Genomic DNA, 17,521 nt, shown 5'->3' on the forward strand with positions numbered 1-17,521 from the left:
ACGCTCTCTTTCTTGCCTTTCTGAAAGGTGTGTGTTGTGTGTGAATGCTCTCTCTCTCTCTCTCTCTCTCTCTCTCTCTCTCTCTCTCTCTCTCTCTCTCTCTCTCTCTCTCTCTCTCTCTCTCGCCTTTCTGAAAGGTGTGTGTGGTTGTGTGTGTGTGTGTGTGTGTGTATGTGAGTGCGCCCGCCGGCGCACCTTATTCTCGTCAATATTCACGAACATATTTTATGTTAATGGGAGGTAATGAAATAGTACAGTAATTGTATTATTTTGGGACTGAGAATAGTTCACGATTATTTCCCTTGCATAGCTGTTTTCCGATATTTTTGGTCAAAACAGGTTCAAGGGAGAAACAGTGATGCAACGCTTCAACACTTTCAGTTTAAAAATAAAATAAAACCTGAAACTGACTTGATGCCTTTCACGCCTTTTTACTTTGATGAACTCCGGCTAACCAGGCCGCAATCTGATATTCTCAAAAAGATCGGTGTCTTCAAAATGCAATAATCTCAAACTGTCGCTTCAAACAGAAGCTTCATCTCAACAATCAAAATGTCGTCAGGCAAGACTTCCAGCAAACCCAAATCCCAGGAACAAATCGTTAGCGGCTTCCAAGAGCTGCGGCAACAGCAACGAGCCATGGCTTCTCGGTTAGGAGAAGTAGAAATGGACATGAAGGAACACGAGTGAGTTTGAACATGTGTTTATTTTCAGAGCTGTGACTCATGTGGTCATTGGCCATACCACTGATCACGTTGTTTCATGCCAGGAGACGCGTTGCGAACCACGCTTTTGACTCATTTTCTCTGGTTCTTTTCTTTTTGTTCTGGACAAAACAAAACGGCAGTGATTTAAAAGCGTGTTATTTGAAGTCGCAACCGTTGTTGCTGTACGTTTAATAATATATGTGGATAATCAGGTGTGATGACTGGAGGAGGTTTGCTTAACTCTCTCTGTTTTTGAGTTTCTCTCTCTCTCTTGGCACTCTCTCTCTGTTAATCATGCGTCAGCTTAAAGTGTTGAGTAAACTCTCTTCACTCAAGAAAGAGGATACCTATAATTAGTTATTTTAGGTTGATGATAAAGTGGCATCTAGTTCTACTTCCTGGTTCTATTAAATTGCGACTTCTAAGTCAGTAAGTGCCAGTCTGTCACTATTGACTATTGAGACTGAGACTGAGAGTGAGAGCAGAGACGAGTTGCTCGCAGTGTACTTTACAAAATGACGTTTCTTGGGGCAGTGCTGAAAAGCGCATCGCGAGCAGCTTTTAGTAGTGCTTGCCTGCAGCTCTCATTGTTTTTCAAAATGGTGGCAATGTTGCAGCTGTGTCAGTGTGTGTCGCTGTCCCCTCTGTGTTGTTTTTGACATGAACCGAGGGATCCACTGCTTTTGAAGGTTTAGTTACCACCACAGCTAACAATAAGTAACATTCACATTATGACGACATTCTGTCTGACAATTTCATTGTCAAAATCGTCTGCTAGCTTTAGTAGTAAAACTTTCTTTCACATCTTGCATCGTTGTCATCTTTGTTAGACTTGGCTCAGGAAAAGCGTTCTGATCCCTATGCAACTGTGTTTTCAGACTCCTATAGTACGAGAATGACGTGTGGTTTTACATAAATGTACTGATTTAGTCAAGTTTTGACAAAATGTTTTAACATATATGGGGTATCGAGACGAGAGTGTGTGTGTGTGTCTATGTGTTGAGTGATTCAGAGAAAATTGCTGGACCGATCTTGATGAAACTTTACATGAGGCCCCCCCCAAAAAAAAAATTGTAAGTTTCTGGTAGCATGGCTAAAAACAATAAGGTAGGTAGGTAGGGAATTTGTTTTTTTTGTTTTTTGTTGTTGTTGTTGGTCAGGGTAGAAAATAACTATACAGTGACGCAAACAGACTGGACTTACTATACAAAGAGAAAGACAACACATTACAAAACAAATGAGACAAAAGGGATGCGGGGTTATCCCCCGTGTGTCGTCTGCCGTCTGTTACTTTCGTTTTGACGCGCTTTTTTTTCTTTTTTTTTTTACAAATGCAATACATAAAAAAAAGTCTAGGGTCGGCGGGAAAAAACTAGGTAGGGTCGGGTGACCAGAAACATACAACTTTTTTTTGTTGGCCAGTTAGAGTAGGTACCAGCAAATGATATCCCCAAAAGTTGTTTTTTCATTTTTTGATAAATGTCTTTGATGAAGTTGAGGTGGCACTGTCTCACCCTCATTTAAATAATATTTTATTTGATTGAAATTTTTGTCAAGCAATCTTTTACGAAGCCCAGACTATGGGATTGCATTGGCACTTTAATAATTAAAGTCTTCTATATGGGTGGGGTGGGGATCTCAAAGGAGAGGGTCAGTTTTCTATTGGAGTGAGGGGGGGAGGGGGTCTTAAAAGGGAGGGAGTCTTCCATTGGTGGGTGGGATTCCACTGTACAGGGACATGACGAAGGGGAGTCATATAAAGCATTTGCTTTTCTTGTTTATAATATTATTAAATTCGTGTGCAGCCTGGTGATAGAAACACTGAAAGAAGTGGAACCAGCGCGGCGATGCTACCGAATGGTAGGAGGAGTTCTTGTGGAGAGAACAGTGGGAGAAGTTCTACCTACTCTCGTCAACAACAAAGACCAGGTATAGTACATTTTGGGCTTCTCCATTCCACCATCAGGTTCAGGTTTTTCAGTGTGAAGCAGTTTTGAATTAGTTGCTAATTTCTTAAGTCCCCCTCCACCATTTTTAGTTGGTTGAGATTGGCTTAGAAGTTCAGACCTGCCTACCCTTACTGTCACGTTTCAATATATCACTCAAGGTGATTATGAACCGGTTAATTACTACTAATTAACTAACCACACCACGATCCACTCTCGCAGGCATACAATTAAATAGAGTCAACAAAAGTATAAGTTTCAGACGCCTGTTTATGTATAAACTCTCCACCTCCCTCGAGCCTTCACTCAAAATATGTTCCTTTTACGTTCTCAACACGTAAAAAACCAGTGTTCACTGACAAAATGCCAGTACTATGTAGAAAATTATAGTAACACGCTGAACCCGTGTAAATACAGTCGAAATGAGAATGTTCTGTTCGAAAAGCTCTAGTTCGTGCAGGTGTCACACACCCCACGTTGTCACTACTCCAATGAAATCATAGATACGAAAAGACAACGGTGGTCAACGGGGTGCGTACGACATGGTGCACTTAGCTTTATCTCTGCTGCTGCTGCTTAGCCGGTATGCTGGTTAGTCGGTTCGCTGGTTAGCCGGTCCGCTGGTTAGCCGGTTCGCTGGTTAGCCGGTCCGCTGGTTAGCCGGTCTCCTGGTTAGCCGGTCTCCTGGTTAGCGTAGCCTCAACAGTTCCCGCCAGAGTCAGCCGTGCCGATGTTACGGGAACGTAACGAACGAACGAAACGAACGAACGAAGGAAGGCTGCAAACAGAAAGCATCGGTGCACTAAACATGTCAGCTACCCCTCACCCACCACCTTAAAACATGTCATCTTTAAATATCTCATCGAGCACGTGGGCCTGCACAAAACTGACTTTTTACAACAACAAAACAGCCATTTTCCGTCCTTCTCTCCCTATCTGCAAAAACCATATACAGATTAGTATTTTAGCGTCACAGAGAGTAAATTATGCGCTAACCTGGAAAGAACAACAGAGAGTATTTCATTCCACAACACAGACTCATCAACAGCGTTAAATAATGATTTATTACCTCAAAAGCCTATGATTGTAACTCTCAATGGAAGCAAAGTCCGCCTCCTCCCTGGAACAGTCTCTGTTCGTCAACAGTGACCCAAAACGTCCAGAACCCCTTGTCGAATCCTTATGCGAAAGCCATCGCCGACGAAGGAAATGTGACGACTTGTCCTCAGCAAAATACGTGGCAGAGGAAAGGAATAACTTGTGGAAGTTCCCCTAGAGTGCCGAATATGATACTCGGTGAAAAACCATCATACTCTAGTAACTGTGTGTTAGGTCCTTCCCCTTCTGCCGCTGGGTGTCAAGTGTGTCGTCCTTGAGTCTCTGACAGACCACCTAGCCAAATACACGTGACTGACCTTGTCACCAAACCAGTCCAGCTATACACAGTTTTGCCTCCCCAAGCAGGAAAAAGACACGAGAAACTCAATCCCTGAAAATCCCGTGCGCGCTGTCAGCGAAAAAAACCGTCAGCCCTATGACAGCAGAAACCTGCACTGTGAAGCTCGTGCGTTTCAAAACATCCGTGCTCGGGAGCACTGTCAGCAAACTCTCTGCTGTGTCCAATATCACGCACAGGCGCTTTCTATCATACATTGACCCAGAACAGGCACTCCACTGAGTGACGCTTTCTTGGTCTCTGTCACCCGATCGTGACACACCTCCCCTCTTCAAGACGAAACCTCGGTTTCGCTCACAGTCATGTTCTCCTCTACAGCCCGAGAGAGAAAGTCAGCTCCAACATTGTTGGCGCCCGGAATGACGCGTACCGTGAATTGGTACGGTTGGAGAATCAACGCCCAGCGCATAAGTCTGGCGTTTGCCAACCTTGCAACCTGAAGATATTGCAGAGGTTGATGGTCCGTCTCCAGACAGAAAGGTCGTCCGTACAGGTACGCTTCGAACTTCTGGATGCCCCAGACAATGGCGAGACACTCGCGTTCAACCGTTGCATACGCTGCCTCGGCCGAGGTCAGCTTACGGCTGGCGAAGCAAACAGGGTGCAAAAACCCCTCTGTCTCCTGAAGCAACACTGCCCCAAGTCCCTTCCCTGAAGCGTCTGTCCTCAGCACGAAGTCCTTGTTCAGGTCTGGTAGTCGGAGAATAGGCTGACTGGTGAGTCGCCTCTTCAGGGTGTTGAATGCGGAGCTACATTCCTCAGTCCACACTACAACGGTCGGTTGTAGTTTCTTGGTAAGGTTGGTCAGTGGTAGAGCGATTTCGGCAAAGTGCGGGATGAAGCGTCTATAGAAGCTGGCTAGGCCCAGGAAAGACCTGACTTCTTTCTTCGTGCGCGGTGGCTCCGCCTCCCGAATCTTCTGGATCTTGTCGTCCTCTGGAACGAGCAATCCCTCGCCGACAACATGACCCAGGAAAGACAATTCCCGGAATCCCAAGTAGCACTTGGACGGTTTAGCTCCCAGATTTCCGTCCTTCAACCTTCCGAACACGTCGCGCAGGGCGTCGAGATGTTCAGTCCATGTCTCTGTCGCGATCAGCACATCGTCGATGAAACTGCTGATGTCCTCGCGCTTCAATGGTTCCAAAAGTTTCCTCATCATGCGAGTGAAGACGGCACCTGCATTCTGTAGACCAAAAGGCATGACTGTCCACTGGAACTGGCCGAATGGAGTGGTAAATGCAGTCTTTGGGCGGTCTTCCTCGGCAACTGGGATTTGCCAGTATCCCTTGGTGAGGTCCAGTTTGGAAAAGTACTTGGCCTTGGCCAAGTGACTGAAGAGGTAGTCCACATCAGGCATGGGTTCCGCGTCAAACGCCGTAATCTTGTTCAGCTTCCGGTAGTCAACACAGAACCTGACGCGTCCATCCTTCTTCTTTACAAGCACAATTGGTGAACTGTAGGGAGAGTTCGCTGGCTCGATGACGCCCAACTTCGTCATGTCGGCGATTTCCTTCCTGACCACCTCCTTCTGGGCATGAGGCATGGGATACTGCTTCGTCCTCACTGGCTGTTTCTCCAGCAAGTCGAAGGTAAACTCCTCTAGATGCGTCTGAAGTGGTATGTCTGTAAGGACCCGTGCTGCATCCTTCAGGATCTCTTGCAGGTCCGCCTGCTGGTCGTCCCCAAGATCAGGTGAGATGTGCACGTCCGTGAGATCCTCACTAGCCTCCAGCGGACAAACTGGTACCCGTCCTCCTCCCTGTTCTTCCGTTGTCTCGTCCATCACGACAGCAACTGCTTCTGTCACTTTGTCCTTTTCCCCGTAGGCAGTCCTCTCTATGTAGGCGCGCAGCAGGTTGGCGTGGTACAGGCGTGCTTTCCCGTTCATGACGATCCTGTAGTCGTTTTGGCCCACTTTCGCTGTCACCTCAAAAGGTCCTTGCCACTGCAGTTGTAGCTTGTTGTGTTTGACAGGTAGAAGTAGCAACACCCGTTCTCCAATCTTGAAGCTGCGCGGCCGTGCCTTGCGGTCGAATCCTCGCGCATAACGCTGTGCTGCTCTTCCCAGGTTCTCTTGAGCCAGTTTGCAGGTCTCTTCAATCCTGTTCCTGAGTTCTACGATGTAGGTCGCTGTCGTCTGCACCTCCTCGTCAGCTTCTTCGTCTGTCCAAGCCTGACGCAGGATAGCCATGGGACCGCGTACCTGTCTGCCGTACAACAACTCAAATGGGGAAAAACCCAAGCTCTCCTGAGGAACCTCGCGGTATGCAAAAAGCAATGCTGGGATGTACCTGTCCCACGTGCGTGGTTTCTCCTGAGCTAGTTTCCTCAGCATGGTCTTCAAGGTGCCATTGAACCTTTCCACCAGTCCGTTGCACTGAGCATGGTAAGGAGTGGTGAAGTGCTGCTCCAGTGATAGCAGTCGTGCTGCCTCCGCCATCACTCCTCCCGTGAACTGCGTGCCTCTGTCGGTGAGTACCTCTGATGGAATTCCCAGCCGGGACCACATAGTAACCAGAGCCTCAGCTACTCGCGTGGCTTCAATCGATTTCAGAGGGATCGCCTCTGGGTATCGAGTAGCGTAGTCCACCATGGTCAAAATGTATCTGTTTCCGTCCTCAGACGCAGGCAAGATGGGCCCGATGATGTCCACTGCCACCCGACGAAAGGGTTCGTCGATGAGCGGCATCTTCTCTAAGGGGACCTTCCTCACCCTTCCTTTGGCAACCACCTTCTGGCACTTATCGCAGGACGCACAGAAACGTCGGACATCCGTGCAGATGCCTGGCCAGTAAAAGTGGCGCCAGACACGATCCGTGGTCTTCTTGGTACCAAGATGACCTCCCAGAATCGAGTCGTGTGCCGTTGCCATGACACCCTCGCGAAACTCGCGAGGCACGACAACCTGTTTGAATGTACCTTCTTGGTTGCTGAACTCACGGTAGAGCAACTTCTTGTCCCTGAGGAACTTTGACCTCCCATGCTTCCCGCTCAGCTTCACCTTCCCCGACTTCGCGTGCTCCCGAGGAGTAGCTAAGGTCGGGTCAGAATCCTGAGCCTTCGCGAGAAGCGCGGGGGTCACGTTCCCCAGGGCAGCTCGTGCAGCAGGTAGGGGTTTGAGAGGTTTGTCCTCTCGCTCCGCCTGTGCCCGCGTGAGCACTGAAATGACGTCGGGAGACCGATAAACGGGAACCTCCCTGGTGACGCCGTCCACAAACTGAACCCGGTTTCCAATGAGCAGGTCGCATGGAGGATCGTCCATGACGACGGCCACAATGGTCCCCGTGAACAACGGGGTTACGACCTTGATCACTGCCGTGTTCAAGTCGTAAGCGTGAGATGCCTCGGCCATTCTCACCCTGATGCTGTCTCCTGTGTAGGCCATAGCTGGAACTAGACTCGCCCGAACCACTATCATGTCTGCCCCTGTGTCCCGCAGACCTTCGCCCTTCACTCCGTTAACGTAGACGTTGCAGTGGGGCTGGAAATGTTTCCTGGAGCACGGAACGCAGAGTTGTGGGATGGTGCATGAGCTCGTGACGTCCCTGAACTCCTCACTGCCAACGAAGTGAACGCCCTTCTGGTCAGCCTGTCTCTTGTGGCAGTCCTTCTTCACGTGGCCCCGCTTGTTGCAGTAGTAACACTGGATGTCAGTTCTGGAACTCGATCCCTTGTGTCCCTGATCGTCCTTCCCGTCCTTGGGTCCTGAAGAACCCGAATTTCCCGTTTTTCCTGGCCGTGAGCCTGAAGATTTGCCGGAGATCGCCTGGGCGTCCTCGTGCACTCTGATCCAGTCGGCTGCCTCCTGAGTAGTCTTGGGCTGGTGCTCCTGCACGAAGGTCACCACCTCAGGTCGCAGGCTGGACATCAGTTGTTCCATGACTATGAGGTCGGCAAGGTCGTTGACGGTCCAGTCCTTTTCGGCCATCTCCACCCAGCGCCGCAGGTAGAGGTTAAGGCGTGCCACAAACTGATGACTCAGCTCGCCGCTCAGTCTCTTGCTGTTACGCAGACGTCGTCTGTAGGCTTCAGCAGTCAGGTTAAAGCGCTGGAGTAACGCCTTCTTAAGTGCCTGATAGTCTCTCGCCTCGTCGTCCTCCAAAGCGTTGTAGAGCTGCAATGCGCGTCCCTTTAAGCAGGTGCTAAGGCGGCTAGCCCACGTGGCCTCTTCCCACTTCTGGTCAGATGCAATGCGCTCAAACCGGCGTAAAAAGTCGTCGAGCTCGTCCTTGTCATCGTCGAACGTCGGCAGTCTCGTACGGTCGGCAACAAACGTCGGCGCGCTAGCCTGAGTGAGCGTACCCTTCTCGGCCTGTAGCCTAGCTAGCTCTAGCTGGTGATCGCGATCCGCCTGTTCCTTCCGGTCTAGTCTGTCACGTTCGTCTTTCTTTTCCTGTCTGTCAAGTTCGGCCTGTCGTTCCTGTCTCTCAAGCTCGTCTTTCTTATCCTGTCGGTCACGTTCGGCCTGTCGTTCTCTTTCTTGTCTGTCACGTTCGGCCTGTCGTTCGGCCTGTCGTTCTCTTTCTTGTCTGTCACGTTCTCTTTCTTGTCTGTCCAGTTCGTCCTTCTTTTCCTGTCTGTCTCGTTCGTCTTTCTCTTTCTTGTCCTGTCTGTCACGTTCGGCCTGTCGTTCTTGTCTGTCAAGCTCTTCTTTTCTCGTCTGTCGCTCTATGTCTTCCCTACGTTCCAGCTCCTTGCGTTTAAGCAAACTACGCGCTCTAACGCGTGCGTCACGCTCTGTCTGTTCCTCACTGCCAGGAGTCTCGAAAGTTATTCTCCTCGTCGGAGATCCCCCTGTAGCCATGGTTAGTTTTAGCAAAGCTTTATCACAAAAGTAAGTCTAACGCAGCTATAGCTAGAATACGCGGTGACGAAAGCGGTGGATACAAAAATCCAGCAACCGGAAAATGCAGAAGAAAAATCCAAACGGTGTAGAACAAATCGCGTAGCCTACTTTATGGCTGCTTTCTGCGGTGAAACAAAGTGTTTCCCACAGCCGTGGCCTACTTTATCGGCTGCTTTTTGCGGTGAAACAGAGTGTTTCCCACAGCCTTGGTTAGGACAGAAGTCCTCGGACCCTTCCCCCCCAAAATTCCAACAAAGTCAAAATATGGAGAAAAATCCAAGTAAAACAAGACGGTAGAAAATGTAACCTGTTACGGAATGCGAAACAACAATGTAGAGAAAACTGAGTAAAACGAATAACAAATCCGCTAACCCCGCTCAGCTCTCTGCAACGGAAAACTCTGAACGTACAACAACAAAGATTCACAAACAAAGGAAAGGGAGATAATCACAGTTAGCGCATACAATAACTCACAAATTACAATTTACATTTCCTGCAAGATGTGAATCGCTTAAGGTGTGGTATATGATCAAAACTATACAAAAAAGGGTAGCACCAAGCAGAAAATAAGTCGAGCACTGACGAGATTATCTGCTCTTAGTTCTCCTTAATTGGTGGGTCTTTATCAGTTGGAAATTAACTGAGTAAATCCCGGCTTGGCCCCCACGTGTCACGTTTCAATATATCACTCAAGGTGATTATGAACCGGTTAATTACTACTAATTAACTAACCACACCACGATCCACTCTCGCAGGCATACAATTAAATAGAGTCAACAAAAGTATAAGTTTCAGACGCCTGTTTATGTATAAACTCTCCACCTCCCTCGAGCCTTCACTCAAAATATGTTCCTTTTACGTTCTCAACACGTAAAAAACCAGTGTTCACTGACAAAATGCCAGTACTATGTAGAAAATTATAGTAACACGCTGAACCCGTGTAAATACAGTCGAAATGAGAATGTTCTGTTCGAAAAGCTCTAGTTCGTGCAGGTGTCACACACCCCACGTTGTCACTACTCCAATGAAATCATAGATACGAAAAGACAACGGTGGTCAACGGGGTGCGTACGACATGGTGCACTTAGCTTTATCTCTGCTGCTGCTGCTTAGCCGGTATGCTGGTTAGTCGGTTCGCTGGTTAGCCGGTCCGCTGGTTAGCCGGTTCGCTGGTTAGCCGGTCCGCTGGTTAGCCGGTCTCCTGGTTAGCCGGTCTCCTGGTTAGCGTAGCCTCAACAGTTCCCGCCAGAGTCAGCCGTGCCGATGTTACGGGAACGTAACGAACGAACGAAACGAACGAACGAAGGAAGGCTGCAAACAGAAAGCATCGGTGCACTAAACATGTCAGCTACCCCTCACCCACCACCTTAAAACATGTCATCTTTAAATATCTCATCGAGCACGTGGGCCTGCACAAAACTGACTTTTTACAACAACAAAACAGCCATTTTCCGTCCTTCTCTCCCTATCTGCAAAAACCATATACAGATTAGTATTTTAGCGTCACAGAGAGTAAATTATGCGCTAACCTGGAAAGAACAACAGAGAGTATTTCATTCCACAACACAGACTCATCAACAGCGTTAAATAATGATTTATTACCTCAAAAGCCTATGATTGTAACTCTCAATGGAAGCAAAGTCCGCCTCCTCCCTGGAACAGTCTCTGTTCGTCAACAGTGACCCAAAACGTCCAGAACCCCTTGTCGAATCCTTATGCGAAAGCCATCGCCGACGAAGGAAATGTGACGACTTGTCCTCAGCAAAATACGTGGCAGAGGAAAGGAATAACTTGTGGAAGTTCCCCTAGAGTGCCGAATATGATACTCGGTGAAAAACCATCATACTCTAGTAACTGTGTGTTAGGTCCTTCCCCTTCTGCCGCTGGGTGTCAAGTGTGTCGTCCTTGAGTCTCTGACAGACCACCTAGCCAAATACACGTGACTGACCTTGTCACCAAACCAGTCCAGCTATACACAGTTTTGCCTCCCCAAGCAGGAAAAAGACACGAGAAACTCAATCCCTGAAAATCCCGTGCGCGCTGTCAGCGAAAAAAACCGTCAGCCCTATGACAGCAGAAACCTGCACTGTGAAGCTCGTGCGTTTCAAAACATCCGTGCTCGGGAGCACTGTCAGCAAACTCTCTGCTGTGTCCAATATCACGCACAGGCGCTTTCTATCATACATTGACCCAGAACAGGCACTCCACTGAGTGACGCTTTCTTGGTCTCTGTCACCCGATCGTGACACTTACGATTTGGGCGTAATTTACTACGATTATTTAACCCAAACTACGCCACCACGCTTTCCTCAATGGAAGTACGATTTTTAAGAAACCAAAAGTACAATTTTTCGCATTGCATCTCGATGTAAATCCAATCTATATTGTTGCTCTCGCAGAGCTTGTGTTTGCACCTGCGCAAGATTGTTCGGGCAATTTCCGGTCTGTTCAGCCACATACAAGATAGACGACGCCGTTCGCATTACAATGAATTAGCGACACGTGGAAAATCTGGGTCCCCATGAGACGGACGAGTCTGATGAGGAAGCTGGTCGCAGTGGTGGTAAAAGGATTGCTGTGAAAAAGAAGACAGCCATTCAACAGAAATACAAAGGCAGCTAAATGGAATCGTGGCCATGCCTAGGACCTTAATCAAAAGGACCAAAGCACGTCTTGTGTTCCCTTTGCCACAGTGACTTTTTGTGTGCACACATTGGAAAATTGACTGTGCATAGCACATCGGGACAAATTATCACAAGGATGCAGTAAAGAGAGCTCATGGAAACCAAAAGACAAAAGACGTTCAAATTACGTACCTGTTTCTTTATCAGGAAGTTTGAGTCGAGTGATACAGTAACAAAACTGGAGGGAGAAATTGTTCGAGCAGAAGTGACAATATGCGAAATGATTGCCGATTAAAATCTTGATTACACTTTCTTCCACCAGATTACTCTTTTTGGCTTGGCTCATTACACTTTGTAATTTTGGGGGTAGGCAGGTCTGGAAGTTGCTGAGACCAAGTCGGCGAGAAGTCTGCGGAGTGAACGGTCTCGATGATATAGACACGATTTAACTCTGATTCAGCAGCGAAATTCAAAACTCAGTTGAGTGCCGCGTTACTCTATGACTCTCCCCTCATTCTCAGGTGGTTCATCTTGACGTACTCTATGGTTGGAGGCTATATATTAAACTGTCTGAGTGCACGCTCACTGTTGGCTAGCTTTGTCATACCACTGAGGCCTTTGTAGGGCAAATCTTCAGCTGCTTGCTTAACATTAGAATGACTGCTGCTCTGTTCACATGGGCAATGATTTTCAACCAACATTGTTCTGTCAAAAATCAACGCTTGAAAGATGGTTGTAAATCGACTGTGTGAACAGTGCTTTAGGCAACTATTTTGTTTAACTGTTTTACGTGATTTTTCAGGTTTCAGGAGGCACAGTGCTTCTGATTTTAATTTTTACTTGATATTTAACACCACCTTTTGAATATTGGCATCTCTATCGATTGAACATTTTATTTTCCTTCTTTGAGCCACTGTGACGTCCAACAACAACTCATAGGCAGTTAGCAGAGAATACAAACAAGAGTGCATGTTTGTGTGCATTCAATCGTACAAAATAAAGGGAATTCTAACTAAAATCCTTCAATACATAAATGTTATTTGTGGGGCGGGGATATAGCTCAGTTGGTAGCGCGCTGGATTTGTATTCAGTTGGCCGCTGTCAGCGTGAGTTCGATCCCAGGTTCGGCGGAAATTTATTTCAGAGTCAAATTTGTGTGCAGACTCTCTTCGGTGTCCGAACTCCCCCCGTGTACACTACATTGGGTGTGCACGTTAAAGATCCCACGATTGACAAAAGGGTCTTTCCTGGCAAAAATTGCTTAGGCACAGTTAATAATTGTCTACCTATACCCGTGTGACTTGGAATAATAGGCCGTGAAAGGCTGCAATTACTGGCCGTATAAAATTTCATCTCACACGGCATCACTGCAGAGCGCCTAGAACTGTACCCACGGAATATGCGCGATATAAGCCTCATTGATTGATTTGTATTTTTGACAGAAATATGACATTTTACACAGGTCTCAACAGTCATTGTTCACCTCGACCGCTCGTGCGCTCTCAGAAGAACACTGACTGTTTTGATCTGTGTATAATATCATACTTTGGTCAAAAATACACATAACTTATAATAATGATATATATATAATATGTTAATTATATCGTGTGATTGGCTAATTCAAAGTTGTTTTTTTTCCAATGATTGTTCAGCGCTCTGAACAGGGTTAAACCCTGGATACATGCGCTATATAAATATTATGCATTATTATTTATTATTATGACTCCTATTCATGAAATTATTTTGTTTCTGTTCAGATGACTCAGTACGTCACCTCAGTAACCAAACAGCTGGAGGAGAAGGGTAAAGAAATCAACTCGTACCGGGAAGAACACAACATCAAGATTCGCGGCCAGGATGACAGGAGAGACGGCGATTCTGCCGAGGGTGCCGAGCCCGAGTCCAAAGCTGGCAGTGGCGGCGTCTTAGTTGCAAACAGTTCCTGAAATGAACAGCTGCTGCTTGTGTAATATATAGACTGTGCACTCAGCTACAGACTTTACTGCCGTTTGGTCAGATTTGTTGGTTTTTCACTGCAGTGCTGTGAAGATGATGTGTGGATTTGAGAGGATGGTTCTTTTTCTCCTGTCTGCTTTGTTGTTAAAAGTTCCACCAAGTTTGTTTGGGTTTTTAACAGAAGGGAAATTGTGTGCATACATGTGCAGATTTCTGGAGTGATATCAAGGTTTTGAACCTTTGATTTTGTGTTGAGGCTTATGAGTTAATGTTCTCCTGTTTTCCAATTTGTTTTTTAAATTCCCACAAAACAGACATTTTCCCTTCAAAATGTTCTTTCTAAGAAAACTCAAAGCCCCTCATTTTCTGCTACTTTGGTTTTTTTTCTTTGAAGTAAAAAAAAACAAACTTGTCTGTACTTTCTCCTTTTGTGTTTACTTTTCTTTCTGAATAATTTGGTCTCAAAACCCCCTTATTATTTTTACATTAAATTTTGTTTCTGTTAAGTAAAACAAACAGAAGTTTGTTTTTTTTTTGCATTTGGAGTGAAAGACTGTCCCCAAAAAGTCTGAGAATTTACTTCCTATTTTGTTAGACATTAGCAAATATGCTTTGCTTGGTGGATGATTTGAAATGAAAGCATTGTTTGCTGAAGAAAAACATTTCTCATTACTTGTATGTGTGACAGAGCATTTTTAGCAGCTAATTTTACTTGCCTATTGTGCACGAGGTTCATTGTAACTTCAGGGCTCGGGTTACAATTCTTGGTTTGCATCAGCTAAGTGATCTGAGGTAATAGCACTCGTTTTGGTGATTGAAGAAGTGTAAGACAGCTTCAGCATTCAAAGTATGACCCTGCCATAAGAGAAAGTGTGTACTGTCTGAGAATGGCATAGCTTGAAATTGTATGTAAAAGATCTGTGGTGAGAGTCTGTGTGAAGGGACAGCATCGTGCTGGTGCACATTACATGAAAACAGTAATTAAGCTTCACTGTACCCCCCGCGGGTTAGGGGGAAGAATTTACCCGATGCTCCCCAGCATGTCGTAAGAGGCGACAAACGGATTCTGTTTCTCCTTTTACTCTTGTTAAGTGTTTCTTGTATAGAATATAGTCAATGTTTGTACAGATTTTAGTCAAGCAGTATGTAAGAAATGTTAAGTCCTTTGTACTGGAAACTTGCATTCTCCCAGTAAGGTCATATATTGTACTACGTTGCAAGCCCCTGGAGCAATTTTTTGATTAGTGCTTTTGTGAACAAGAAACAATTAACAAGTGGCTCTATCCCATCTCCCCCCTTTCCCCGTCGCGATATAACCTTGAACGGTTGAAAACGACGTTAAACACCAAATAAAGAAAGAAAGCTTCACTGTAATTTAGTTTTCATTTGAGAATGTAGTTCAGAAAGGTCAAACTTTTGTAAAAAAAAAAAATTAAAAAAAATGTAGATATGAAATGCAGAATCATGTTCTTTGTGTATAAATATAAATTAGAATACAGTGTTTTGTGCCAAAAGTTGTTTTCGGAGGTAGGAATTACAGTGATACCTACGATGAAAGGAAGCCCTTGGGACCTGCCAAAACTGCCTCAACACATTGCAGTCAGCCTGTCATGACAGGTACATTGTCACAGCTGCCAACTGTTACGCGTAGTATGCTACGTTTTAAGAGAAATGGCTACGCTGTTACGCCAAGCTTAAAAATGCTACGCTCAAACAAACAATCACAATGCAACAGTTTTTGAGTCCTGGTACTCGTTTCCACTTCTAACTCTGTGTAGCGGTCAGAATATAAACCCATTGTCTACACTAAAACGTGGCATTTCAGACGCTGTCAAATAGGGATTATGTTCCTGCTTCCTACATAAGCTGATTTTTAGTGTATACTCTACCTTTCTTGTTTTTTTATTCTGAATTTTGGAACGTTGGCAGTCTCTTTGTTTTTGGATTTGTATACTCTTCAGACCTGGGAACCTGTACGATTTCGCCGTATTTTGTACGCATGATTGTCGAGAATACGATCAGTACGGTCAGTGGACAAAAAAATACGACCAGAAAAATTCCTAGACAACTTTTCTTCACACACCCATCCCGAAGCCGATCCAGTATTTTGTCACATGATTACATTTGTTTTAAATGTATAGGTAAACTTAATTAACGGTGTGACGGACGCGCGTGAGGCATGTTTTAATCATGGATGTTCAAACGCTGTGTGGAGTACGCTCATTTTTCTGAAAATACACCAAGTTTGTTTGAGAATACTCGAAGTGCAAAACAGGGGTTCCCAGGTCTGACTCTTGCGCAAGATATCGTATGTTTTTGTGAATGTGGATGCGGGAATTAATTTTAGACAGTGCTAAACTAAATTGATTTGCAACGCTGAAAAGTTAAAAAAAAAAAAATAATTGAGTTTGTTACACTTCAGGATTCACAAGGGTTGGCAGGTCTGCATAAATTTGTGTTATTTATAATTTAAAAAAAGATAGGTTTCCTCTTATGTAAGGTGTCCTTTCATTGCAAGTGCCACTATTCATACAAGTGCTCAGTCCCGCAAAGCCATAATGGTTGAAGGGATGTTAAAAAAAATTTTTTAAAAACTTGTGTAAAAAACCAACCATCTTGTGGGTGATCTTGAGGTGGTTACCTCCCTTGCTCTGGCGGACAGCCTGTGTAATCAATCAGCTGCTTTATTAAATCTATTCGTTTTTCTGTTAACTGTTCACTGTCAATTAAAACTTGCTTTGGTTAACCGTTTTTAAAAAAAATGTAAATAGAAGGGTGCAGTGCTATGTAATACTTCAGTGTTGAAAAGTACCTGCAGTTGTTTGGTCGTTCGCCAATGTCGCTGTCGGTATCCATCTCCTTTCACTTATAATGTAAGTTTGTTCTTAAAAATTTACCAGATGCAAGTACAGTACCTGTACTGTATGCAAAGCATTTCCCTGCCCACTGCCTCTTATTTCTTCAGATTATTTGTCCTATATATTTTTGGTTCTCCTTCAGCAGAGTGTGGTTTCACTGAATTTGATCAAATTTTGTTGTTGTTGTCTACTTCACATGCAAAGATTCCTGTGTTGTAGAGCTCATTAGGCGAGTTAGGGGGAAGAATTTACCCGATGCTCCTCAGCATGTCGTAAGAGGCGACTAACGGATTCTGTTTCTCCTTTTACCCTTGTTAAGTGTTTCTTGTATAGAATATAGTCAATGTTTGTAAAGATTTTAGTCAAGCAGTATGTAAGAAATGTTAAGTCCTTTGTACTGGAAATTTGCATTCTCCTGGTAAGGTCATATATTGTGCTACATTGCAAGGCCCTGGAGCAATTGTTTGATTAGTGCTTTTGTGAAAAAGAAACGATTAACAAATGGCTCTATCCCATCTCCCCCCCTTTCCCCGTCGGGATATAACCTTCGTGGTTGAAAACGACGTTAAACACCAAATAAAGAAAGAAACAGCTCATCATCATGTGTGCTTGGTTGTATGAAGAAGTGAAGCCCAGCATAAATCTTTTCCTAAAAATCATTGTTCTGTGAATTGTCTTGTGGATGAGAGTCCCAATGAGACAGAATGTGTGTGTGTGTGTTCACCCTGGATAAAAAGATCACTTTATATAGACATAATAAACAAGTCCTGATCATTGTGCTTTTATTTTATGCATGCATACACTGTCCAAAAATAATAAAATGTCCTGCCTGGTTCAGTCATTGCGCAATCTTCCCCTACCCCTAACACGCGCACCCCCAATAAACACACAGTCACATACACGATTTCTCTATCTCAGAAAATGTGGGCCAAGATTGCACACCCCGTTCTGTATCTTGTATGGGGCCCGGTAGCTCAGTTGGTAGAGCACTGGACTTGTGATCGGAAGGTCGCAGGTTCAAATTCGGGCCGGCACGGACACGGGCCAACTTTATGTGCAGACCCAGAGACGGAAGCCATGTCCCACCCCCGTGTCACCACAATGGCACGTAAAAGACATCGGTCA

General features: G+C 45.4%; 1 protein-coding gene across 1 annotated transcript; it reads left to right on the plus strand.

Moving 5' to 3' along the window:
- Positions 1 to 520: 520 nt before the first annotated feature.
- On the plus strand, positions 521 to 16,992 carry LOC138956777 (prefoldin subunit 2-like). The gene is made up of 3 exons (XM_070328045.1): positions 521 to 686; positions 2,513 to 2,636; positions 13,340 to 16,992. Exons 1-3 carry the CDS (start codon positions 553 to 555, stop codon positions 13,526 to 13,528), a joined length of 447 nt encoding a protein of 148 aa, XP_070184146.1. The 5' UTR covers positions 521 to 552; the 3' UTR covers positions 13,529 to 16,992.
- The last annotated feature ends 529 nt before the right edge of the window (positions 16,993 to 17,521 follow it).

This window comes from Littorina saxatilis, unplaced genomic scaffold (genome assembly GCF_037325665.1).
Source record: "Littorina saxatilis isolate snail1 unplaced genomic scaffold, US_GU_Lsax_2.0 scaffold_347, whole genome shotgun sequence".
NCBI lineage: Eukaryota > Metazoa > Mollusca > Gastropoda > Littorinimorpha > Littorinidae > Littorina > Littorina saxatilis.